Source organism: Vicugna pacos, chromosome 19 (genome assembly GCF_048564905.1).
Source record: "Vicugna pacos chromosome 19, VicPac4, whole genome shotgun sequence".
Classification (NCBI taxonomy): domain Eukaryota; kingdom Metazoa; phylum Chordata; class Mammalia; order Artiodactyla; family Camelidae; genus Vicugna; species Vicugna pacos.
In genome coordinates, this window is record NC_133005.1 from 36,547,759 (window position 1) to 36,568,965 (window position 21,207).

The 21,207-nt window shown below is 49.1% G+C and overlaps 1 protein-coding gene across 2 annotated transcripts in view; it reads right to left on the reverse strand.

The window, feature by feature from the left end:
* The window catches only part of KCNB1 (potassium voltage-gated channel subfamily B member 1), an 87,535-nt gene extending 67,401 nt beyond the window's left edge, over window positions 1-20,134 (reverse strand). Inside the window, exons 1-3 of one of the 2 annotated variants that reach the window (XM_072944368.1) lie at window positions 19,901-20,134; window positions 19,370-19,768; window positions 17,451-18,183 (exon numbers count right to left, since the gene is read on the reverse strand). In XM_072944368.1, the coding sequence (XP_072800469.1) occupies window positions 17,451-18,017 (567 nt within the window). In that variant the 5' untranslated portion in view covers window positions 18,018-18,183; window positions 19,370-19,768; window positions 19,901-20,134. Of the gene's footprint in view, window positions 1-17,450; window positions 18,184-18,265; window positions 18,657-19,369; window positions 19,769-19,900 lie in introns of those variants that run through there. The other variant, XM_072944369.1, reaches the window with a different exon arrangement.
* Window positions 20,135-21,207: the final 1,073 nt, after the last annotated feature.

A 21,207-nucleotide genomic window follows, 5' to 3' on the forward strand; every position in this document is an offset into this window, starting at 1 on the left:
CCAGGATGCAGATGAGGAACCTGAAGACCAGAGAAGCTGAGAGACTTGACTGAGGCCACACAGCTGGCCAGCAACAGAGCTGGGTCTGGGACAGTTGACAGATAGATGGAGAGGTAACAGCCGGTTCAGGTAACAAGCAGTCGGACCTCAGTCGGGGGAGGATCACGGTGAGAGTTGAATTTCATCCCGGAATCTTACCCTTCTGGACTGGGAGATGGCTGAGTGTTTCCTTCCAGTCCGAGAGTGTTAAATGACCCTCCTCGGACTCCTGCTCAGTTAATTCCTTGGAGAAAAGGGAGCCTGCCCTCGCACACACTGACCGGCACCCTAGCTTCCCAGTGTGCCCCTTCCTGCAGCCCAGTGGACTTGCTGAACCCCTATAAGTGCCAGCATAGGACACGCACCACCAGTATCAAGTGTGTTGAAGTCTGGATTTCTCAGCCTCGATGTACACCGGAATCACTTTGGAAGCTTCACAAAATACCGATCCCTGGGTCCCACCCCCAGAGATTCTGATTTAATTGACCTGAGGGTGGCCTGGCATTGGAATTTTTCAAAGATCCTCGGATGATTCTCACGTGCAGCCAAGACTGGGTTAGCTTGACAGGGAAAGACATTGAATCACACTGATTCAAAGTGAGAAGGTGATAGCCTTTCTGATTCTCCTTCAAACCTTCTGACTCCCTTAAGGGGAAGGTCCCTGTTTGAAGCTAATGGAACTTTCACATCTCTCTAACACACAAATGTCACCTGTTTGAACCCAGAGAGCAGGTGTCAGGCTCCAGCATCTGACTAGAATTTCACATCATGATTTATAGCTAATGGTACCGATTTTTCATGATATCAAATTTCCTCTTAAAATATTTATTTTACTTAAATAGGTAAATTAAGTTAAAGAAGAACATTAGCAGTTAATATTAATTGAAGAAGAACAGCAAATCCTATTTCAGGCATTTCCTCTGCACCCAATGGTGGTCCATGACTCAAGCAGGTTCCCCTACTTAAGTCCTCCTCTGGCCATGGGGATTGGTTCAGAGATAAGCACATGACACAAATGTGTCCAATCAGAGCCAACTCTGGGATATTTTGCTGGGACAGCCAGGGAAGAGGGCCTTCCTTTCTGTAGGGGTTGGTGCTCAGAGGATGGAGTTTAGACAAAATGTCAGTTTAGAGAGGGGAAGTGACCTGTCTGAGGCTCCAGGCACTAGTGGTGGAGCCGGGATTTGAACTAAATCCATCTGCCCCCAAAGGTAGTGCAACTTCCAACTACACCATATTTCTGGTGAATTTGCTGGAATCTTTCATTTAGAAACCTCCCTCAGAACTTCTGTTTCCTGAGTTTAGAGCCTTCATATGTGGCATTTGCTTTAGGAAAACTCAATAGCACCCTATGAAAGATAACCCAAGTAGGTAGCTTTAAAAAGCTGATAGAAGACACTAATTATCATTCAATACATCCTGAGCACCAGAGAAGATATTTGGCTGTTTGTAAAGAATTTGGTGCCCTTGTTCCTTTCAGTTTGAGATGATAAGAGTCTTCTGGTTGGAGTTCCAGCTAGATATTTCAAATTATTTCACCTACTCCCCACCCAAAGCAGTGCAATGTTTGCTTCCTGCCAACTGTGACTAACCTCTGAATTCTTTCACCCATCAGTTCATTCAGCATAATCTTACAGACTGCTTATGTGGAGGTAGGCACAGTGCTAGGTGCAGGAGAGACAGGTAAACACAACAGATAAGTCCTGCCATCAGGGAACTACAGTCCATATGGAGCAAGGGAAGGCAGAGTAATCAAATAATCACCAAAATGGATGTGAAATTACAGTGGGAATAAGGGCCATCCTACGGAGGTACACAGAACTTTGAAAACCATAACTGGGGGACTTGACTGATTCAGAGATCATGGAAGGCTTCCTGGTGGAGGTGACATTTGATCTGGGCACTTTAGGATGAACAAGCAATAACTGGGTAAAGAAGAGAGGGAAAAGAATTCCAGGCAGAGGGAAAGAATGTGCAAAGGTCTGATACAGGAAGGAATTTACTATGGATCAGTGTGACTGGACTCAGGGAGCCTAAGAGACTGTGGTGGGAGATGAAGTCAGAGAGGTGGGGGACCTGGACATCTGGAACCTTGCAGGCCACTGGGAGGAGATTTAACCTCTCCTTCCACCCCATTCTCCAGCCAATCAAATGGAAATAACCCACCTTTCCCTCCTTCCCTCCCATACATCATAAAGAGGTGGAAAAACCCCACTGCCCTTATGATTTCTGGAATTTGAAAAATACAACAAAACATCCACAAAATTGGGGTTCTTTAGTAACTTGGGGTGTTTGAGCTACTTAAGGAGAAAAGGGAGAAGAGCAAAAAGAGAAAGATAAGAAGCCTAAGAACAGAAGGAAGCAGAGAACGAAGGAGAGTGATGGAGAGCTGAGCAGTGTGCTGGTGCAGTGCCTCGGCTCTCGAGGTAGCAGCCTGGTGTCAAACGCTGCCCTGGCCCCTCTTAGCTGCATCATTGGATGTGTTACTCTACCTCTCTGGGACTCAGTTCCCCCATCTGGAAAATGGAGAGAATAACAGTACCTTCCTCCTAGGGCGATGTGAGGGCCACATGAGTTAACGTCTGTATGAGCGGTATAGGCAGGTTAGCTGTGTGGATGTTATCAGAGAAATGGGCTGGGTGGTGCCCTCTAAAGTCCTCAGAGTCCCAGGGAGGCCTGGGCTCAGCCTGGACAGCTGGAGGGTGAGAAGCAACTGAGGAGACAGAGAGCTCACAGTGATGGGTAAATATGGGACAGGCTTTGGAGGGCAGCTAAGAAATCTTCCTAGGAGACTCAAACTCTTCCTCCCTTGGGTGGGAATGTCTCACATCTGGCAGGAGGGCCCAGGTTCTGCATTTTTTCTGAGTGAAAGGGAAGGGACTCTGGCCACCTCCTCTCAGGAACCTCCAGTTCAGGGAAGATTAGCCCCGGAGTGTTGAACTTTGGAATCCAAAAGCAGTGACCAAGGTGGGGTCTAATGATAAATTCTTGAAAGAAATACCAGGGCTCATTATGGGGCTTAGAATGACATCAAGTTTGGGAAGTCAAGGGAAGGGTGTTTAAGCAGAATTTTTAAGGATAAATTAAGAAAGCCAAGGGGGCAAGGGTAGGGGCCACAAGATTGTTCTAGTTAACATAGCTTGTGCAAAGGCCCTGAGGTGAGACCCAGAATGGTGTCCTGAGGATCTGAGAAAGGAGATAGGGAGTCACATGATGTGTGTGTAATGTGAAGGTGGAGTGGTAGTACTTATGGGCCCTTAGTGGCCAGATGAGGATTTTAGAAATTATCCTGAGAGCAACGAGAAGTCATAGAGGGGTTGATGCCTCTTCCTACTGCTGTTCCCCTTCATCCCCATCCAAAAACTGTACGGGTAGAGTGGATGAGATTGGAGATGGGTTCTGCATGGAATGATTTGAGAGCTTGGAAAACACTCTAAGACTATACCAGAGGGGGCAACAGTGATTCATTCATTCCTGTATTCAACAAATATTTATTTAGTAGCTACTATATGCTAAGCACAATTTTAGCACAGGAAGATAGAAGTACCACCTGACCAACTCCCTCTCTAATGGAGCTTATAGCACAGTGGGATGAGACAGACCAGAGCCAGATGAATATATAACGTTCTTGGTAGTGGAACAGGCTATGAGAAAAAATAAAGGAGGGTAAAGGAATGCAGTGAGAAGATCAGGGGAAGGGTGTGCTGCAACCATTTACTAGGGAATATGACCCATCAGATCATCCTTGCACCGAGTATCCCCCAAATGTCCACCCTTTCCACCAAGTATCCCCAAATGTCCATTATGTGTACCATTGTAAGCAGAGTTTAAAGATGGTTTTTTAAACTATTGTTTTAATGGAGGTACGGGGGATTGAACCCAGGACCTTGTGCATGCTAAGAACATGCTCTACCACTGAGCTATACTCACCCCCGTAAAGTTGATTTTTTAGCACCTCTCCGCCCCACAATCGATGAAGCTCCCCCTCCAGTTGGCATCAACAATGCATTCGTGGTGACCGCACTGACCAGCAAACTCTTCCACTTCCCACCATGTTTCTGCCAGCCACACATGGGGAAGCTGCAAGCCCTTGGCACTTCTTTCTCACCCTTGCCTGACACTGTTTGCCTTTCTCTGGATAATAGGGTGCTGAGCTCATCCAGGTGCCTCCCCGGGGGGTTGGCAAGGCTGCACCCCTGGGCCTGTTCCAGGTCCGCCAGCGAGAAGAAGTGGATTTAAGCAGAGTTGACAACCAGCTCAAGGGTCTTCAGCAGGGGTGGGGCAGGGCAGCCGTCCCTCAGCTGCCTTCCTGAGGATCACGTCACTTCTGCCAGCACCACCTGAGTGGATAGGTGTCAGAAACAGTAAGAGAAAGAGGTGGAAGTAACGGGACCTCGCTGGCTAAATGGAGGTTAGCCTTCTGTGGGGAACTTCTGTGGTTTGCCGCCAGGAGGGTGGATGATGAAGCGTTAATGACACACACGAGGGATGAGACCCACAAATAACAAGCTGGGAACAAGAGTGCCGACTCCAAACACCAGCGTTCCGAATGTGCCTGCCAGAATTCCGGTCGTGAACGCCACTGAGGCGTCCTTACCTTGAACTTCAGAATTCCAACTGACCATGAGTTCCAACCTGAAACATCAGTGTTCTGACCTTGCCCACTGGAGTTTTCAATCACAAATATGGACACTCTGGCCACGTACTCCTTGGGTCCAATTACAAATATGAGGATTCTGACTCATATGGCAGCCTTCTGACCTTGAACCCTAGAGTTATGACCTTGAATGGTGGTGCTCCAACAATGAACATCGATCGCAGCAGGGGTCTTGAGTGGCAGAATTCCAACCCTGAACACCAGAATTCCAGTCCCAGCCACCCTAATCTCTACTAAGAATTTCTGAAATCCCAGGCTTTCCAGTTTGAATTTGTAGAGCAGACATTACTCCACAAGGATATAAAATTGAATTCTACACAATAAACTCTCCCACAGGCTCAAAGCCCCCCAAAATAAGCCAGGTGCTTGGATGATGATGAAGAGGATGAAAATAACAGTCTGAATGATACTGGCTCACATTTGTGCGCTGAGCACTTTACATGCTATGTCTCATTCCATCCTCTGGACCGCCTCAGGGAATTTCTTATTCCCATTTTACAGAGGAGGAACCTGAGGTTCAGAGGCAGTCTGGTTTGCTGGCTCAGTATTCCCGTGCTTTTCCCAACCACGTCAGCAGATTTTTCCTCCTGCTCTTTTTGGAGGCTGGGTAGGGGGATCTTGCATCCTATTAGCTAGTAAATTTAGGACTTACCTGCAAATTTCTATGACTTGTGTTGGCACTCACTAAGGATGGGCTGCCTCAAGTTTTGGAGCCAGCTCCCACCTGATTAAAGCAAGGTTTGGGGTAGCTCCCTTTCCTCTCTCCCTCTTGAGAAAAGGGAGAAGGAAAACCGACAACATGAGTGAAGCATCTGTGCTCGACCAGCGCAGTGCTGGCCCCTCTGGCACAGGGGAGTGCATCTGTCTTTCCAGTAGCCCTGCTTGGCAAGTTACCATGCCTATTTCCCAGCTAAGGAAACTGAGGCCAAGAGAGGTGACGGGTCTGTCTGCCCAGGGTCTCATAGCTCATATGTGGCAATGTTGGTCTTATGAAACCAGGCCTCCAGAGTTCCAAGCCAGAGTTCTTCCCACTCATTCTACCAGGGAGATGGCGTATGAGAGGAAGGAAAACACTGGCAAAGAGGAGGGACAAGTCACTGCCCTGAGTGGGCCTAATCTCAAAATAAACCACTGAGACATTTTATCATGGAAAGAGTGGAAATGCCTTCAAGTCCAAACTGGTCTTTCAAGGTCAGGGAGGGCCTTTCAGAAGAGGTGACATATGAGCCAATACCTGCAGGATAAGAAGAGGCAGCTGTCTTTGCAAGATACAGAGCCAGCGGCCCAGAGAGGTTAAGTGATTTATTCAAGGTCACACAGCTAGCTTGTGCCTTCCTGCTCTTCCTCCAGTCCTCCAACAAATCCCCCCTGACAAAGCCAGGTGGTCCCCTGCATCAGGCCATGAGGTGACTTTGGAACACAGGTCAGCAGACTTTCCCTGTAAACGCTGTTGTTACCAAAAGCAACCATAGACAATATGGTGGTGGTGTTCCAATAAAACTTGATTTACAAAACAGGCATTCCACCCTGCCTTAGAACACAGAAATGAGTAAGATATAGTCCTAGACTTTGAGAACATCTTGCATTAGTTGAAGTGATACAACAAGTTCAGAAGAAAATCGAAAACAAGAGGGAGCATGTTAAGTGGCACAGCAGAGTTAGAATTTGTAGAAGGTCACTTCTTGCAGCTCAAGAAGGAGAGAAATCAAGTTCAGGTTCTCAGAAAGGGCCACCTGCGCCCCTCTTTGACCTTGGCATGTTATTCTCTGTCAAAACACCTTTCTTCTTTCCTTCCCAGCATACATATTACACTTTGTGATTATTCTTTCATTTATTTTTTTATTTGTTTAATGCCTATCTCCCTCTGCCAGGCTACAAACTCTATAATGGCTGTGGATTCCTTTTGCCAGCTTGCATTTATTTTCCCCTTTCTTGGTAACAGTATTTCAGGTTTTTTTTTTTTTTTGGAAGAACTGCCTCTTTCCCATTCTCTATCTCATCCCAGCACCAGCCTTTGTCATGTGACCCAGGCCCAGCTAAGTGACTGGTTCAGGGATGGACCAATGAAAATCAGCCCTGGGCTTTTGCTGGAATTATTGGGAAGGAGACTTGCTTTTTTCCCCAGGATGGAAGCCTGGAATTGCTGGATGCTATCTTTCCAGCCATGTTTGTACAGCCTGCTGAGAAGCCAACATGGAGAAGAGACTTCGATGGATTGGAGACCGATGCTTGATGACATATTTAAGCCCCGGATCCAGCCTTGCTAGAAACCTCACCTAATCCCAGGACTTTTCAATTACATTTTTGGCTTAAGTCCATATGTATTGTTGTCACCTGCAACCCAAAGAACCCCAACAAATAGATACACAAGTGCTTCTCAAGCAACCTGCATATAGTAACATGCAATAAATGTTTGTCACACAAACAACAGGTGGCACTGAAGTAGGACTTCAAAACGTGCACATATACCCACATGAAGTTGTAAGGACCAAAGAAACCTAGACAGGAAGTGAACTCTGAAACCTAAAGGATTGTCCCAGGAATAGGGGGAAATGACTGAATCAAATTTCAGTCAGTATTTCAAGGAACAATAAAGGATGTGTAAACATATCCATGGCATAAAAGATAAAAGAAAATTGATCCATTCAAAGAGACAGTGGGAATTCCAGACACGCTGAAGGCTGGTTCAACATGATCTTATCTCCACCTTTCTTTCTGCTTCTCCCATGCCCTTGGCAGGGCGATCATGGGCTGCTTCTTTGGTACAGTTGGGTCTACAAAGACTCTGAGAAGCAATACTAGCCAAGGTCAAGGGCCCCAAGGACCACACATGCCTTGGAAAGACTCAGGAATGGGCCCTAGGTAGCAATTAGTGAACTGTGATGGTCTATATTTAGAAGCTGTTTGATTCCAGGTCCATTTACCTGGCAGATGTGAGTGATCGTGTGGAACTGAAAATGTAACATTATTCTCTTAGATACAGTGTCTGCCTGCCAGGCCACAGTGGGCAATTATGGTGGAGACCAACCTTGCTGCAGAGCAAAAATAGAGTAGTCAGGGTATAAGAGAACACCTCAAGTGTCTAATTTAATTGTGCCTCCTCTCTGTGAATGGAAGCCCAGAAGTCACTTCTTCCTGGCCCAGGAAGTGTAGGCATGGTAGTGTGCAGGGAGAGACATGGAAGGTGGGAGGAGATTGGGGGAGACCTGGAAGGTGGGAGGTCCTAGGAGACCCTTGCCTTGTAAGGGAGACCCCTCTGATCAGTCACCATTAGATCACGCAAGTTTGCTCATCCATTCACTCAACAAACATTTACTAACACTTAATGGCAATAACAATAACAATCAGCATCATCATCATCATCATCATCATCATCACAGCAAGTGTTAACTTGTACTGAACTCTTCCTGAGTGCCAGGGACTGCTCTGAGTGTTTCGTATAGATTTGTCACAACAACTCTGGTTGCTGTGAGGCTCCCCAAATTATGGATCAGGAAATTGAAACCCAGAGAAATTGTCATTCCCCCAAGAGTACATAGCTTGAATCATCATTGAGCTGGGATTTGAATGTAAGCAGTCAGGCTGCAGAGCCTGCTCTCTTAAGCATTCCTGTCTCTCTGTGGGCCAGGTCTGGCATCCACAGAATAACTCATAAGCTCGTCTTCACAGTGTTTTGTACAAGGAAGGTATGAACATCAGGTTTCCGGAGCACGGAGGAAGGAGCAGGCAGTGCTGCCTGAAGCGGGTGTGGGTGGTGGAGGGAGGGAGAAGCTGGGCCTTGAAGGGTGAGGAGAGAGAGGCTGCAGGCAGACAAGATGAAGAAGGGGGTGCAAGGCGGAGGAATCAGCTTGGCGCAGAGCAGGACCCGGGAAGGATGAAGTACCCGGGAAATGTACCCAGGGCAGCAAATGGCGCTGGGACAACTGGCCACTTGCAGAAGGATGAATTTGGTCCCTTTCCTCAAACACATACAAAAAAACAGCTCAAAATGGATCAAAGGCTTAAATGCAAGACATAAAAGTATAAAACTCTTCAAAGAAATCATGACAAAAAAGTTTCATGACATTGGATCTGGCAATTATTTCTTGACAACAAAAGAAAACATAGACAAGATGGACTTCATCAAAATTCAAAACTTCTGAGCCTTGAAGGACACAATCAACAGAGTGAAAAGGCAACCTACAGTATGGGAGAAACTATTTGCAGATCAGATCTCCAATAAGGGGTTCATATCCAGAATACATAAAGAAACTGCTACAACTCAAATCACTGGAGTAGGTATTCCTCCAAAGGAGACATACACGTGGCCAACAAGCATATGAAAAGGTGTTTAACAGCACTAATCATTAGGGAAATGCCAATCAAAACGACAATGAAATATCCATCAGGATGGCTCCTACAAACAAAACAAAACCAAAACCCCCAGAAAGTAACAAGTGTTAGGATGTGGAGAAATTGGAACCTTTGTGCACTATTGGTAGGAATGTAAAATGGTGTAGCCACTATGAAAGACAATATGGCGGTTCCTCAAAAAATTAAAAAGTAAAAAAAAAAAAAAAAAAGAATTAACACATAATCCAGCAATTCCACTGTTGGATATACACCCAAAAGAATTGAAAGCAGGGTCTCGAAAGAGATATTTGTACAGCCATGTTCCTAGCATTACTATTCGCAAAACAGCCAAAAGGTGGAAGCAACCCAAGTGTCCACTGACAGATGAATGGATAAACAAAATGTGGTATATCATTCAGTCTTAAAAAGGAAGGAAATTCTGACACATGCGACAACACGGATGACCCTTAAGGATATTAGGCTAAGTGAAATAAGCCAGTCACAAAAGCCAAATACTCGACCTGGTAGTCAAATTCATTGAGACAGAAATAGAAGCGGGGACGCCAGGGGCTGAGGGGTGGGAATGGAGTTACTGCTTCACAGGTACAGTTTCAGTTTTGCAAGATAAAAAAAGTTCTGGAGATTGGTTGCATGACAACGTGAATATGCTTAACACTACTGAACCATTCATTTAAAAAGGGTTAAGATGGTAAATTTTGTTATGTGTATTTTACCACAAATAAAAAAAATCACCCCAGAGATTGTGTTTCAACTGTCGGGGCCGGGCATGAGTCTTCGTCAAAGCTCAGGTGATCCAGATGTTCCAACAGGGCTGAGCATCACTGCTCTGGGAAGTGTGCCCAATTGATTATTCCCACTTCCCAGCCTCACACAGGTGAGGTGCCTTGTGGGCTCATACAGCCAGGAAACCGTGGGGGTGGAATTTGAACCCAGGCCCATACCCATACCCGCAGGAATATGTCTCATATGCTAACATTACATCTTATTTGTTATTTATGTCATCAGGGAAAATTTTAAAGGAGAATTGGTGTTCTGGATCTGAACATGTGAATTCCGGCTCCCACCCCTCCTGCCTCTAATTTGGGGGCTGGAGTGTGCCTGGCCCCATCCGGTTGTGCCCACCTCTACCAGAAACACCCAAATCAAGAATATTCCACTTAGGGGAGAAGATAGGACCTTATCTATTTAAATTATCTATTAAAATAATGCTTAACGTTAACCCTGTGTCTCCAATAGTCCCATCCTGTAGCCTTTGTGGTCAAGGTCATAATGTACCAGGAGCCAGGAACACTCCCAAGTCAGGTGGAAGGTGCTGAACACCTCTCACCTCCGCAGCACTTCAGTTCCCCAAGGTGAAAAGGCATCCTGGAGCTCACTTCCCACTTCCTGAATGTCATTCTTACCATGCAGAGGCCAGATCGCGGGCTCACATTCAGGGAGTTCTCCTATTCGCTGTGTGACCCCAGGCCAGCCACTCCACCTCTCTGGGCCTCTGTTTCCACAGCTGTCAGGTGAGGATAATTATCCCTCCCTTGTGGGGTGACTGTGGGAGTCAGACACTGCAGTGCATTAATGCTCCCTGCACTGCGCCAGGCCCGCCGGGAGCAGAGCCATGGCTGCTGCTGCTACTGTGTTTATTTTCTCCAGGAGATGAGGATGAGGCTGACTGAGCCCAGCCAGCCCTGGAATTTCTTCTTTTAAGATGATCCCTGGTAGGAGTTTGAGGTTTCCCACAGGCCTTTGGTTGTTCCCCCAGAACTAGATCCTAACACAAGGATCTGGGTAAAGTGGCTTATGTGGGAAGTGATCTCAGGAAAAACTGGTAGGGGAGAGGGCACATGAGACAGGGAGGGGAAAGAGGCCAAACAGGGTATATTATCAAGCAAGGAACCACTGTGGGCACCTGGGGCTTTAATTCTGCTGATGAACTCTGGGGGCCAGCGTGGACCATGCACCTCTGAGTTATACCCCCATCCAGGGGGAGGGAGCTGGATTATTTATACACCTTTCCCCACCAGACATCAGTTGAGGGCTGCTCCCTCCAGGTGGGGCATTAACTCCCTGTCTTTACTGGACTCCACTGGCCAGAGGAATTATCTAGGCAAAGAACTGAAGGTGCTGGTAGCTGGGAGCTGGGCTAGTGGCACTGAAATGGTACAAGCTAAAGGGATATAGGTGGGACACTGACTGTATCTTCTTTATCAGGATCAGGTCCACGTTCTGCTCCAATTGCCTGAGTGACTTGAGCAAGTTATGTAACCTCACCTCATAATGAGCATGTATCATTTTATAAGAAAAATGAATTTTTGGAAGGGATTTTATTTCTCTGGCAGGATAATCAGGAGGATTAAGTGAAACAATGACCATTAACAACAAAACAAAACAAAAACCCCTAACAGTTACGGAGGGCTTTCTACGTGCCAGATCCTACTTGAAATGCTTTGCATGCATTGATTCATTTAATTCTGGTAGCGATTCAATGAGGCAGGCCCTGCTACTGGCCCCATTTTATGAGTGAAGGAACCAGGGCACAAGGAGGTGCAGTAGTTTGCTGCAAATCACATGGTTAGTAAGCAGAAGGTTCAAACTTTGAACTTGGGCAATCCAACTCTAAAATCAGGGCTCCCATCCATGATGCTATCAAGTATAGGAAGTGTATGAAGTGCTGAGTATGGAGCTGGTGCTTAATGCATGCTGTTCTCGTCTAGTTAATTAAGTTTTGGCCAAACTGCTCATTTGGCCAGCACTTTTCCTACCTAAGCATTTTCACAATCTCTAGCCTTTTGTAGACTTTCAAACCCCCTGAGAGACCAGCTGCCAAGGTATGCTCCCGGTCAAATGTCCTGGAGGAATGGGAAGGTCTCTGAACCTCAATTAGGGTAACCATGAGGACAGAAAGTCCTGGCCCCTGATCTTTCCCCAACTTGTTGTCTGACCCAGGCAAGTCCTTGAAGCATCCTCCGTGTTTCCCTTCATCAAATCAGGATACTGGCTTCACGAAGCGCGGCTCAGGCACTTCACCTGCACTGTCATACTTAACCCTCCAGGCAACCCTGTGAGGTGGCTTTCATTATCACCCTCATCGACAGATTAGGAAATGGAAGCTACAAGAGGTGAGGTGATTTGTCCAAAGTCCAGAACTAGGAAATGTCAGGGCTGGGATTCAAACCCAGGTCTGTGTAAACCCACAGCCAGGATTCTGAATCTCTGGTATGTCGTTTCCCAGGAATAAACAAAAACACCCAGGATGACTAACCCAGGGCCAGCAAGAGCTCAGCCAGAACACTTACAGCGCTGGAGGGGGCCCATGGATTCCGAGTTGATTTCCCTATTATTCTTGATGATAAAACACATATCCCCTCCGGACCAGGTCAAAGAAGCAGAAGCAACATCACACTAAATTAGGCATGAAGTCCCCAGGGGGCAGGCAGTGATCTACAATCAACAGCACTGTGATAGGGGATGTTGCCAACCAGCCGTGTAGCTAGAACAGAGGAAGTCGGTGATAATGCTAATCGTCACCATTGTCACTTACAGAAGGCTCCCCACCACATGCCAGGTACTGGGTTAAGCTCTTTATGCAGATTATCTCCTAATGGCCCTAAGAGGTGGGCTGTCTAATAATTCCCATTTTCCAGATGAGAAAACAAAGACTCAGAGGAGGAAAGGAACTTGTCCAAGGTCACATTCCTGATAAGTGATGTAGCTGAGAAATGAACAACAAATGTTAGGCTCCAGAGCTGATTCTTAATCAAATCTGTGGGGGCAAACTATTGACCAATGTCCCTGAATAAAGAATACTCCCACTGTGGGATACAATAGTAATAATTCATATGTGTAAAGTACTTTCCATTTGCAAATTACATTCACATCTGAAATCTCACTGAATCATCAAAACAGCCCCAAGAGGTGGGCACTGCTATCAGCACCGTTTGGCGGATGAGCTCACTGAGGCTCAGAGAGCTTGAAAGATCTGCACAAGATTCCAGGATTCAAGAAGCACAGGTTTGGGAACCAGACCAATCTGGGTTCAAACCCTCGCTCTGCCATTTTCATTCCTTCGACACACGTTGACTGAGCACTTAGCTGTGTGAGCTCCGGCGAGTGACTTCCCCTCTCAGAGCCTCCATTTCCTCTTTATAAAAGAACATTAATACCACTCACGAAACCCATTCCCCCCCATCTGAAAATGCCAGACACTTGCTTTCCCAGGCTTCCCTGCAGCTGGAGCATGAGCATGTTACCTGACTGTGGCCAGTGGGATTTAAAAAGAAGTAGCCAGGGGGCTGCTGGGAAAGGTTTGCCTCGCAAGAGGAAAAGTGGCACATAAAAGGCCAAGCCCTTCTTCACTGGTTGGACATCAGGTGCCTACATGTGAAGGCTGGAACTGGGTAGCCATATTGTGATATGAGGCATCCAGCCTGAGGACCAAGCCACCTGCAGGAGCTGGAGTAGCAGAAAGTCGGAAAGAATCTAGAATCTTAATGGCATCATGGAATCATTCACACAAAACCAGCTACCTTGGAACTTCCTGTTAAGTGAAAGGATGTGTCTTCCTCCTTATAAAAGCCACTTCGAGTTTTCTATTCTGTAACTTGTAGCCCAAACTGGCAGACTACCTTGACTGAATTGTTGGAGGGATTCAATGAGATATTGCATATAAAGTACCACTAATCAGTACCTGGCACAATAAACAGCAGCTATGCCGGAAATTAGGAAATCATCTCTCTTAGACTGTTCCAGGGACCACAGACACTCCTGGCCTGGCAAATTAGTTCCCTCTGTCTCTCCTACTGAGAACAGCCAGCAGAGTTTTCCCAGAAAGCAGAAACCCAGCGGTGGCTCAGCACCACAACTCCGTCACTCTGATGGGGCTGACCCAAGCTTCCAAACAAGAATCAATCACACTGCCTTTTGCCTAATGGATTTTGATTTTCACTCCCCTGACGGAGAAGGTGAGGCCTGTGCTTTGGTTTGTCTCTGTGTTGCCAGAACATCCATTAATTATTAACAGCGGCAGCTCAGCCTCCCAGCACTGCTATCAGAAGGAAAGGGTTTGCTGCAACTCAGCCCACCCAGTCACAGAGAAAGGACTCTGGTCTCTTTATTATTTAGAACAGTAAGTCCCACCTACTGTGAGCTGGGCACTGCGCTAACTTTTGACAAACATGATTTCATGATGACCCTGCAAGGTGGGCCTTTCATCCATATTTTATAGGCAGGAGGCTGGGGTGTGGAGAGGTCTTGCCTAAAGCCAGAAACTGGGGAGGTGGTGGAGTCAGGCTTGGAACCCGGGTCTGTCCCTGTTCTTAAACATATGGGGTATGGCCATTTCTGTACCTCACAATCACCCAGCAATGACCCTCCATCTGACTTCCTATTCTGTGACCGCTGAGAAATTTCCACAGGCCTTGATGTTCTGACAAGCAAAGCATTCAAGTTGGAGGGCTCAGTGGGGTTGGGATAGGCAAAGTACAAATGATTGAAGGAGGCCCAAGGCACAGAGAACTGGGTTGCAGTTGCACTGGGAGGAAGGAGTAACAGATCCCTGGACCCTTAGACACAGTGACTGATTGCTTGCTCCATTCATTCATTCCACATATAGCTATCTGGAGATCCTCTGTGCCAGGCACCATGATGGGTGCTGAAAACAGAAGAGTTGAGTACAACTCATGATGCTTATGTTCTTGTGGGGGAGGAACTGAGAAACACAAAGGAGCAAATGTAATTTCAGGATGGCGCTTAAACCCTAGGCAGGAAAAAACACTGCAAGATGTGACAGAATGTAGGGGTAGGGAGGCTGTTTCAGACAGGGATCAGGAAGGGTCTCACTAAGGAGGGGACATTTGAGCAGAGACCAGCTCCAATGAGGAATACGGAGAAGTAGCCAGCCATGGGACAGTGTAGGAAAGAGAATTCCAGGTGGCAGCAACAGCAAGTGCAAAGGTCCTGAGTTAGGATAAAGCCTGACCTGTTTAGGGAACATCAGGGAGGTCAGTGGGGCTGAAACTTGAGTGAAACAGAGAGAAGAGATGAGCTCAGAGAGGTCATGGGGCTGGATTCGTGGTGAGGGGTTTGGACTTCATGCTGAATGTGATGGGAAACCTCTCTGGAGCATTTAAGCAGATGAATAATGTGATCCAATTTACATTTAGAAAAGCTCACTCTGGTGGCTGAGTGGGGAATGGATTGCAGGGTGCAAAGGCGGAAGCAGGGAGACTGGGAAGGAGACTCTGCTACTTAATCACTATGGAAAGAATAGTGTCTTCAAATTCACATTTGAGTTTGAATTTCTGGCTACTCCTGTTTGCCTGCTGTGCGACCTTAGGCAAGTCACTTAACCTCTCTGATCTTCCCTATTTGTGAAGGGTGGGATAATAAAAGAGAGCTGGCATAAGGACTAAATGTGTTGTTACACTTCATACACAGTAGACATGTGATCAATGGCAGTCAGGATTTCTATATTGAGGGCCAATGAGCCTGCCTGCCTCATCATTTCAGCCTTGGCTGCAGAATATCCTAGACCGTCCATCTGCCAGGACAAGCCTGCAGCCCAAGCCTGGGATCACAGAGAGGTCACGAAGCTCGTCCCTGTGAGCGGATTAACCCGAGGGCGAGATGAAGCAGTTTATTCCCAAACAGCGCCTTTTGCAAGCCTGGGCCCCCTGCCTTGCTGCCAGGGGCCAGCCCAAACACAGCCCTTTGCCTGCTTCTTTTGATGGAGGGTGACACTCCCCTCTCCTGCCTCCTTGTCTTAGGGACAGGGCAGGGAGAAAGGAGAGTCATGTCTGGGTCTAAACTGGGTGTGGAGAGGAGGAACCCATGTCAGGCCTGGAAATAGCAAAATAAGTCTGTTGATCCTAAGCCGGTTAAGGGTGAGTGACTATGTCTTAAGAGAGAGGCTTTTTGTACACGAAACCTGGGGCAGGATTATAGCAAGGGTTGGCCCACAGGAAAGGAAACCAGGCCTAGGAATCTCTATGTCCTCTTTAGGGTAGGAAGTGAGAAAACCTGGCCTCTCTCCAAACAGCCACCCACTCCTACATTCACTCTCAAAGGCCTCTCCTTGGGGGGCCAGATCTGGAGAAAGGATATCACAAACCCCCTCCAAACTTGGCCCTGCAGGTGGGCCTTCAGTAAGGGGTCAACTGAGTCAGGGAGGTCCCACAAGGAGAGGCCAGGCTGGACAGGAGGCAGCCCTAGCTGCCTTCCTCCTTCCTCCTCCCTCCTCCCTTTTTCCTTTTGCTGTGAATACATTTACCTGCCCCTCTTTTTTGGTTCCACTCTCAGAGAATGGGTTATGTTCAACATGATTTTCCCAGCTTGGTCTTTCTGGATTTTGACATTAACACCTCTCTTTTCTGGACTCCCCCTGGGCCCCACATGGCCTCTTTTATAGCACGGCACAAACTGTGTTGTCATTTACTTTCAATTCCCAGCACTCTGGCCACGTGAAGACAGGCCCCCATCTCTCCAAGGCATCCCTGAGTCCCAACCTGACACAGAGGAGTTGCTCATCAACAAATGACCTCCCACACTGGCCTGTCCCCACCCCACAAGAATTCCTCAGTCCCTTACGGCCTCTGTTCTTATCCAAAAGCACACAGGACTCCATGGCCCACCCAATGTGATTGAATCCATTTCTGCCTTTCTCCTGCTTTATTTTTCATGCCTCATATTTTCTCCCCTATTTCAAAATTTACATCCTCTTCTGACAGCCAAAGCATCTTCACAAGCTGCATCAAACCATTCTTGGAATCAACTCACCAAATAAAGAACAAGCCAGGGTGACCCTTCGCCCACAATCATCACAGCCAGCCGCATGTGTCATGCATGCACATACCCACTCCTCAGAGTCCCTTGCCTCATTTTTGCTTCTTATGTTAAAACTGACTGAGAGTATCTCAATGTCCTCCAAGCATGTCAGTAAGCTGCCTTCATTCCCTCTTTGGGGCAAAGTGGGGTTATTAACATAGGGATAAGTATTAAAATTGCAGGATGTGACCCCCTTCCAGCCTGGGTCTGGGCATCCACAAGGGAGCATTGTGTAGAATAGACCAAACTCAACTCTACTCCATCCCAGCAAGGCCTTATTGTTCCCTCATGCCCTGTTATATTCAGTGTCTATTCTCTTGCTGTGAGTTTTCATAAGTCTCTGTAAATCCTTTTCTCCAGCAAAGCTGGGGTATAAAGTATTGAATAATAAAAGGATGAGGTGACAAATGCCACACAGGAACAGTCTGAAAGGGTTTTTGGTCTCGCCTCTGAGGTCTCAGCCATAGCCCTTCCTCTTTTCTGGTCTTCATATTTGGGAACTAAGCCAGGGACCCCAACCACGGTCCTTGATCTGGGGACCACAGGCAGAACCCCCAGCCCAGCAGCCCCCAGATTTCAGACTCACCTTGGCGGCCACGGAGGAGTTGGGCTTCTCCAGTAGGTCCCAGAGCTTTTTCCTCTTCTCTGCGCAGCATGTGTTATCAAACTCCTCGCCCTCCCGCTCCCGTAGGGTCTCGGCCTCACGCTTGAGTTCCTCGTTCATCTGCTCCTTCTTCTGGTGGTAGCGGGCCTGGCAACAGGACTCCAGGTAGATTTCGTCGATGCCCCAGTAGTCAAGCTCTTGGCTGAAGCTGAGTGCGCACATTTCCTCCATCATGTGCAGCCGCCCAGTGCGGTAGAAGTTGAGGATGGAGGTGAAGGCGCCCGGATGGCGGTCGAAGAAGTACTCATTGTCGTCGAGGCTGTAGTCGTCGCACACCTCAAGCAGCGAGTCATGCGTGTTGCAGTCTCGGAGCTTGCCCAGCCGTGTGCGGGGCAGGCGGTCCAGGGTGCGCCAGAGCACCTCGTGCGCCAGCCCCCCGACGTTGAGGCGGACGCGCCTCGAGCACGCCTTGCTGCGCACGATCTCCATGGGTTCGGGTGGCAGCGAGCTGGTGGAGCGGGAGCCATGCTTCGTCATGCCCGCCGGCATCGCTGGTCCGGCCGCCCCCGCCCCCCCTGCCCCCCCAGGCCGCTGTCACTGGACGGCAAGGCCCGCCACCGCGGGGGAGGGGGGCAGGGAGTGCTGTGGGCTGATGGGGGTGCAGGGAGCCGCGCGGGCGCGAGTCACGGCCGTCTTCTCACCTCCATCCCGACGGCTGCGAGGCAGAAAGCGAACGCAGGTCAGCAAACGGAGCTGTGCGCGGCCCCTCCCCACCTCTGGGCCCCAGCCCGCCTGACCTTCCAGGCGCTTAAGCCGCTCAGGCCGGCAGAAAGGGTGGGCGCTGTCCCTCTTGCCGGTGCTGAAGTCTGCCCCACCCCGTGGATAAAGGGAGGGGCCGCCCTTCGGGGCGGGAAGAAGGCCCCCAAGAGGCGCCCCGGGGGCCGGGAAGGCCCCACCCCGGGCTTCTGAGGCCTAGGCCCGACCCAGCCGCCTGGGGCGCTGTCCGCCCCGTCGAGTGCTGAAACTCATTTTTCCCTGGGTATCCCCGTCGAGTCCTGGACCTGGCCCCGCAATGGTGAGAAGAGGGACGCTGCATGAAAAAAAACTTAAAAAAAAAAAACAACCGACAACTCATCTTTTCCTTCCTCCGCTCCGAGGTAATTAGGATTTGAGGGCTGGGGTGGTGTGGCAACGGAATTGCTTTTTAGATTTAAAGATCTTTAAAGATTGGGGGAATTCTGGCGTTTCAGGTGCCCACCTGTCGGAGGTCACAATAGACGGGGTGGTCACAATAGCCCCGCTGTCCTGGAGCGACCCCTCTCCCCAAGCCACGGGAGCATCTCTTGAGGTCGCTCCGGCGATGAGGTGCCCTGGAGACGCAAAGCCAAGCTATGCCCCGAGTCCCGCCCCTCCTTCTGCATCCCCTACCCCAAGGCAAGAGGGGCGCACAGAGTCCTAGGGATCCACCTGCTCCGTCCTCGCTTCTTCCCCGCCCCCTTCTCCTCCTCCTCCTCCTCCTCCTACTCCTCCTCGCTCCTCTCCCGCGATGGCTTTTTATAACTCCGGGTTCTGCGCCTTTCCCGGGGCTTGGAAGGGAAGGGGTGGGGGAGGTGGGAGGCGGGGAAATGAGCTGAATTTTCTGGCCTTTTCAAAACGAGCCCTCCTCCCTCCGCGCACTGGTGATTTCGGGGTTCTTCTGAGCCCCAAGGCATACGAAGCTCACGCCCTATCCTCTCGCCCGGTAATGGGGATAGCGCGTCTCTCCCGGCCCTGGACCTTGTCCGCCCCCCCCCCCCGCAGCCTGAAACCGCGGAGCCCGGATAGACCAACAGGCCGAAACGCGGCAAGGGAGCTCCCTTCCTGTGTCCCTCTGCGCCCCCGCCGCGCGCCCCAACACTCACCCCCAGGGCGGCCGCCTCCCGGGGCCAGGGACCGCGCATCGCCGCGGCCGCCCGGGCGCCCCCGCCCGCGGGCAGCGGCGGACCCGGGGCCGGGCCAGGCCCGGCCTAAGCCGGCCGGGCAGGCGACGCGCTGAAGCTGCAGGCGCCGCGGGGCCGGAGCGCGTTCTCCAAGCCTGGGGGCGCGGGCGGGCCCTGGGGGCGCCGGTGGCAGGACCGAGATCCGGCGGCACGTTTCGTTCCACCTCCTCCTTCTCCTTCTCCTCCTGCTCCCGCAGCAACGGTGGCGGCTGCTTGGGCGAGATCAACAAGTCGGGGCTGAGCTTCGGCTCCCCGCTCGCTACGATTCTGTCCCGCACTTCGGAGAGCCCGGAGTCGAGCACTGAGGCGGGACGGCGCCACCTGCGGGTCGGAAGCGTGCGTGCCGCTTAACTCCTGCCTGCCCGGCCCAGCCGACTGGTGAGGCTGGGGGCGGGCTGAGGGTTTGGGTGAAAGAGATGTGCCTAGAGGTCTAGCCCTTCCCACCTGGGCTACCTCCACTGCCTGCCTCTCAATCCCGCCTTCCTTCATCGGGTCAACAACGTGGCTGGAGCGCCTTCTGTGGGCAAGGCACTACGACAAGGGTCTAAGATACAGCTGTGAACCAAACGCAAATGTCCAGACCTTGCGGAGCTGGTTGGAAACAGACCAAAACCAAAAAGTCAAATATGTCAGGTGGTGATAAGATATGTCAGTGTGAGGATACTGAAGCAGAGGAGAGGGATAGAAGGGCGGGGGGTGGCGGAGAAGATTGCGATTTTAAATAGCCCTTTCTTTCATGAGCTTCCATTCTAGATTCTAAAATCTAATTCTAGAATTGAATTCTAGATTCCAGTGGGGGGAGGTGAGCAATGAATGTACCAACAAACAAATGCGAATGTGGTGGTTGGTGATAACCGCTAAGAACAAAAATAAGCAAGGTGACAGGAAGAGAGAGTGAGGGGTGAGCTGGTGATTCGTTCATTCATTCATTACTTTGGACAGCTGATTATTGAGAGCTTCTCAGGTCCTGTGCCAGGTTCAGTAAAGAACACGTCCTCCCCTGGAACTCCCTGTCCAGTGGGGGAGACAGAATTGATCAAATCATTTCCAGAAATGAATATAAAACCGAAGGATTTACCTGGAGAGGTAAGCAAGGCCCCTCTAAGGATGCCATAGTTGGGCCCCATATTTACTCATTTATTCTTTCAAGTACATATTTACTGTGTGGTAAGTGAATAGGTGCTGGGGACACAGCAGTGGGCCCCCTGTTCTGGAGGAGACAAACTGAACAAGCCACAGTGCCCTAAGGTAGATCCTTCCCCTTCTGGCCCTTCCTTTCACTTCTAAAATTAAAAGATTCATTTCCATAGAGTTGCCCATAATATTATTACACATTTTAAATCTGTTCACTTTCGTCACCTCCACCATAATGATCCTTGTCCAAGGTGCATCGTCTCTTTGGTAGAGACCAGGGATGCTGCTAAGCATCCTCCAACGCACAGGTCAGAGCCCCACGATAAAGAATTCTCCACGTCCATCAACAGATGACTGGATAAAAAAGATGTGGTGTACATATGTGTGTGTGTGTGTGTGTGTGTGTGTATAATGGTATACAACTCAGCCATAAAAAAGAATACAATAATGCCATTTGCAGTAACATGGATGGACCTGGAGATCATCATTTTAAGTGAAGTAACCCAAAAAGAGAAAGAAAGATGCCATAGATACCATTTATATGTGGAATCTAAAAAACGGGACACAAACAAACTTATCTACAAAACAGAAACAGACTCACAGACATAGAGAACAAACTTATGGTT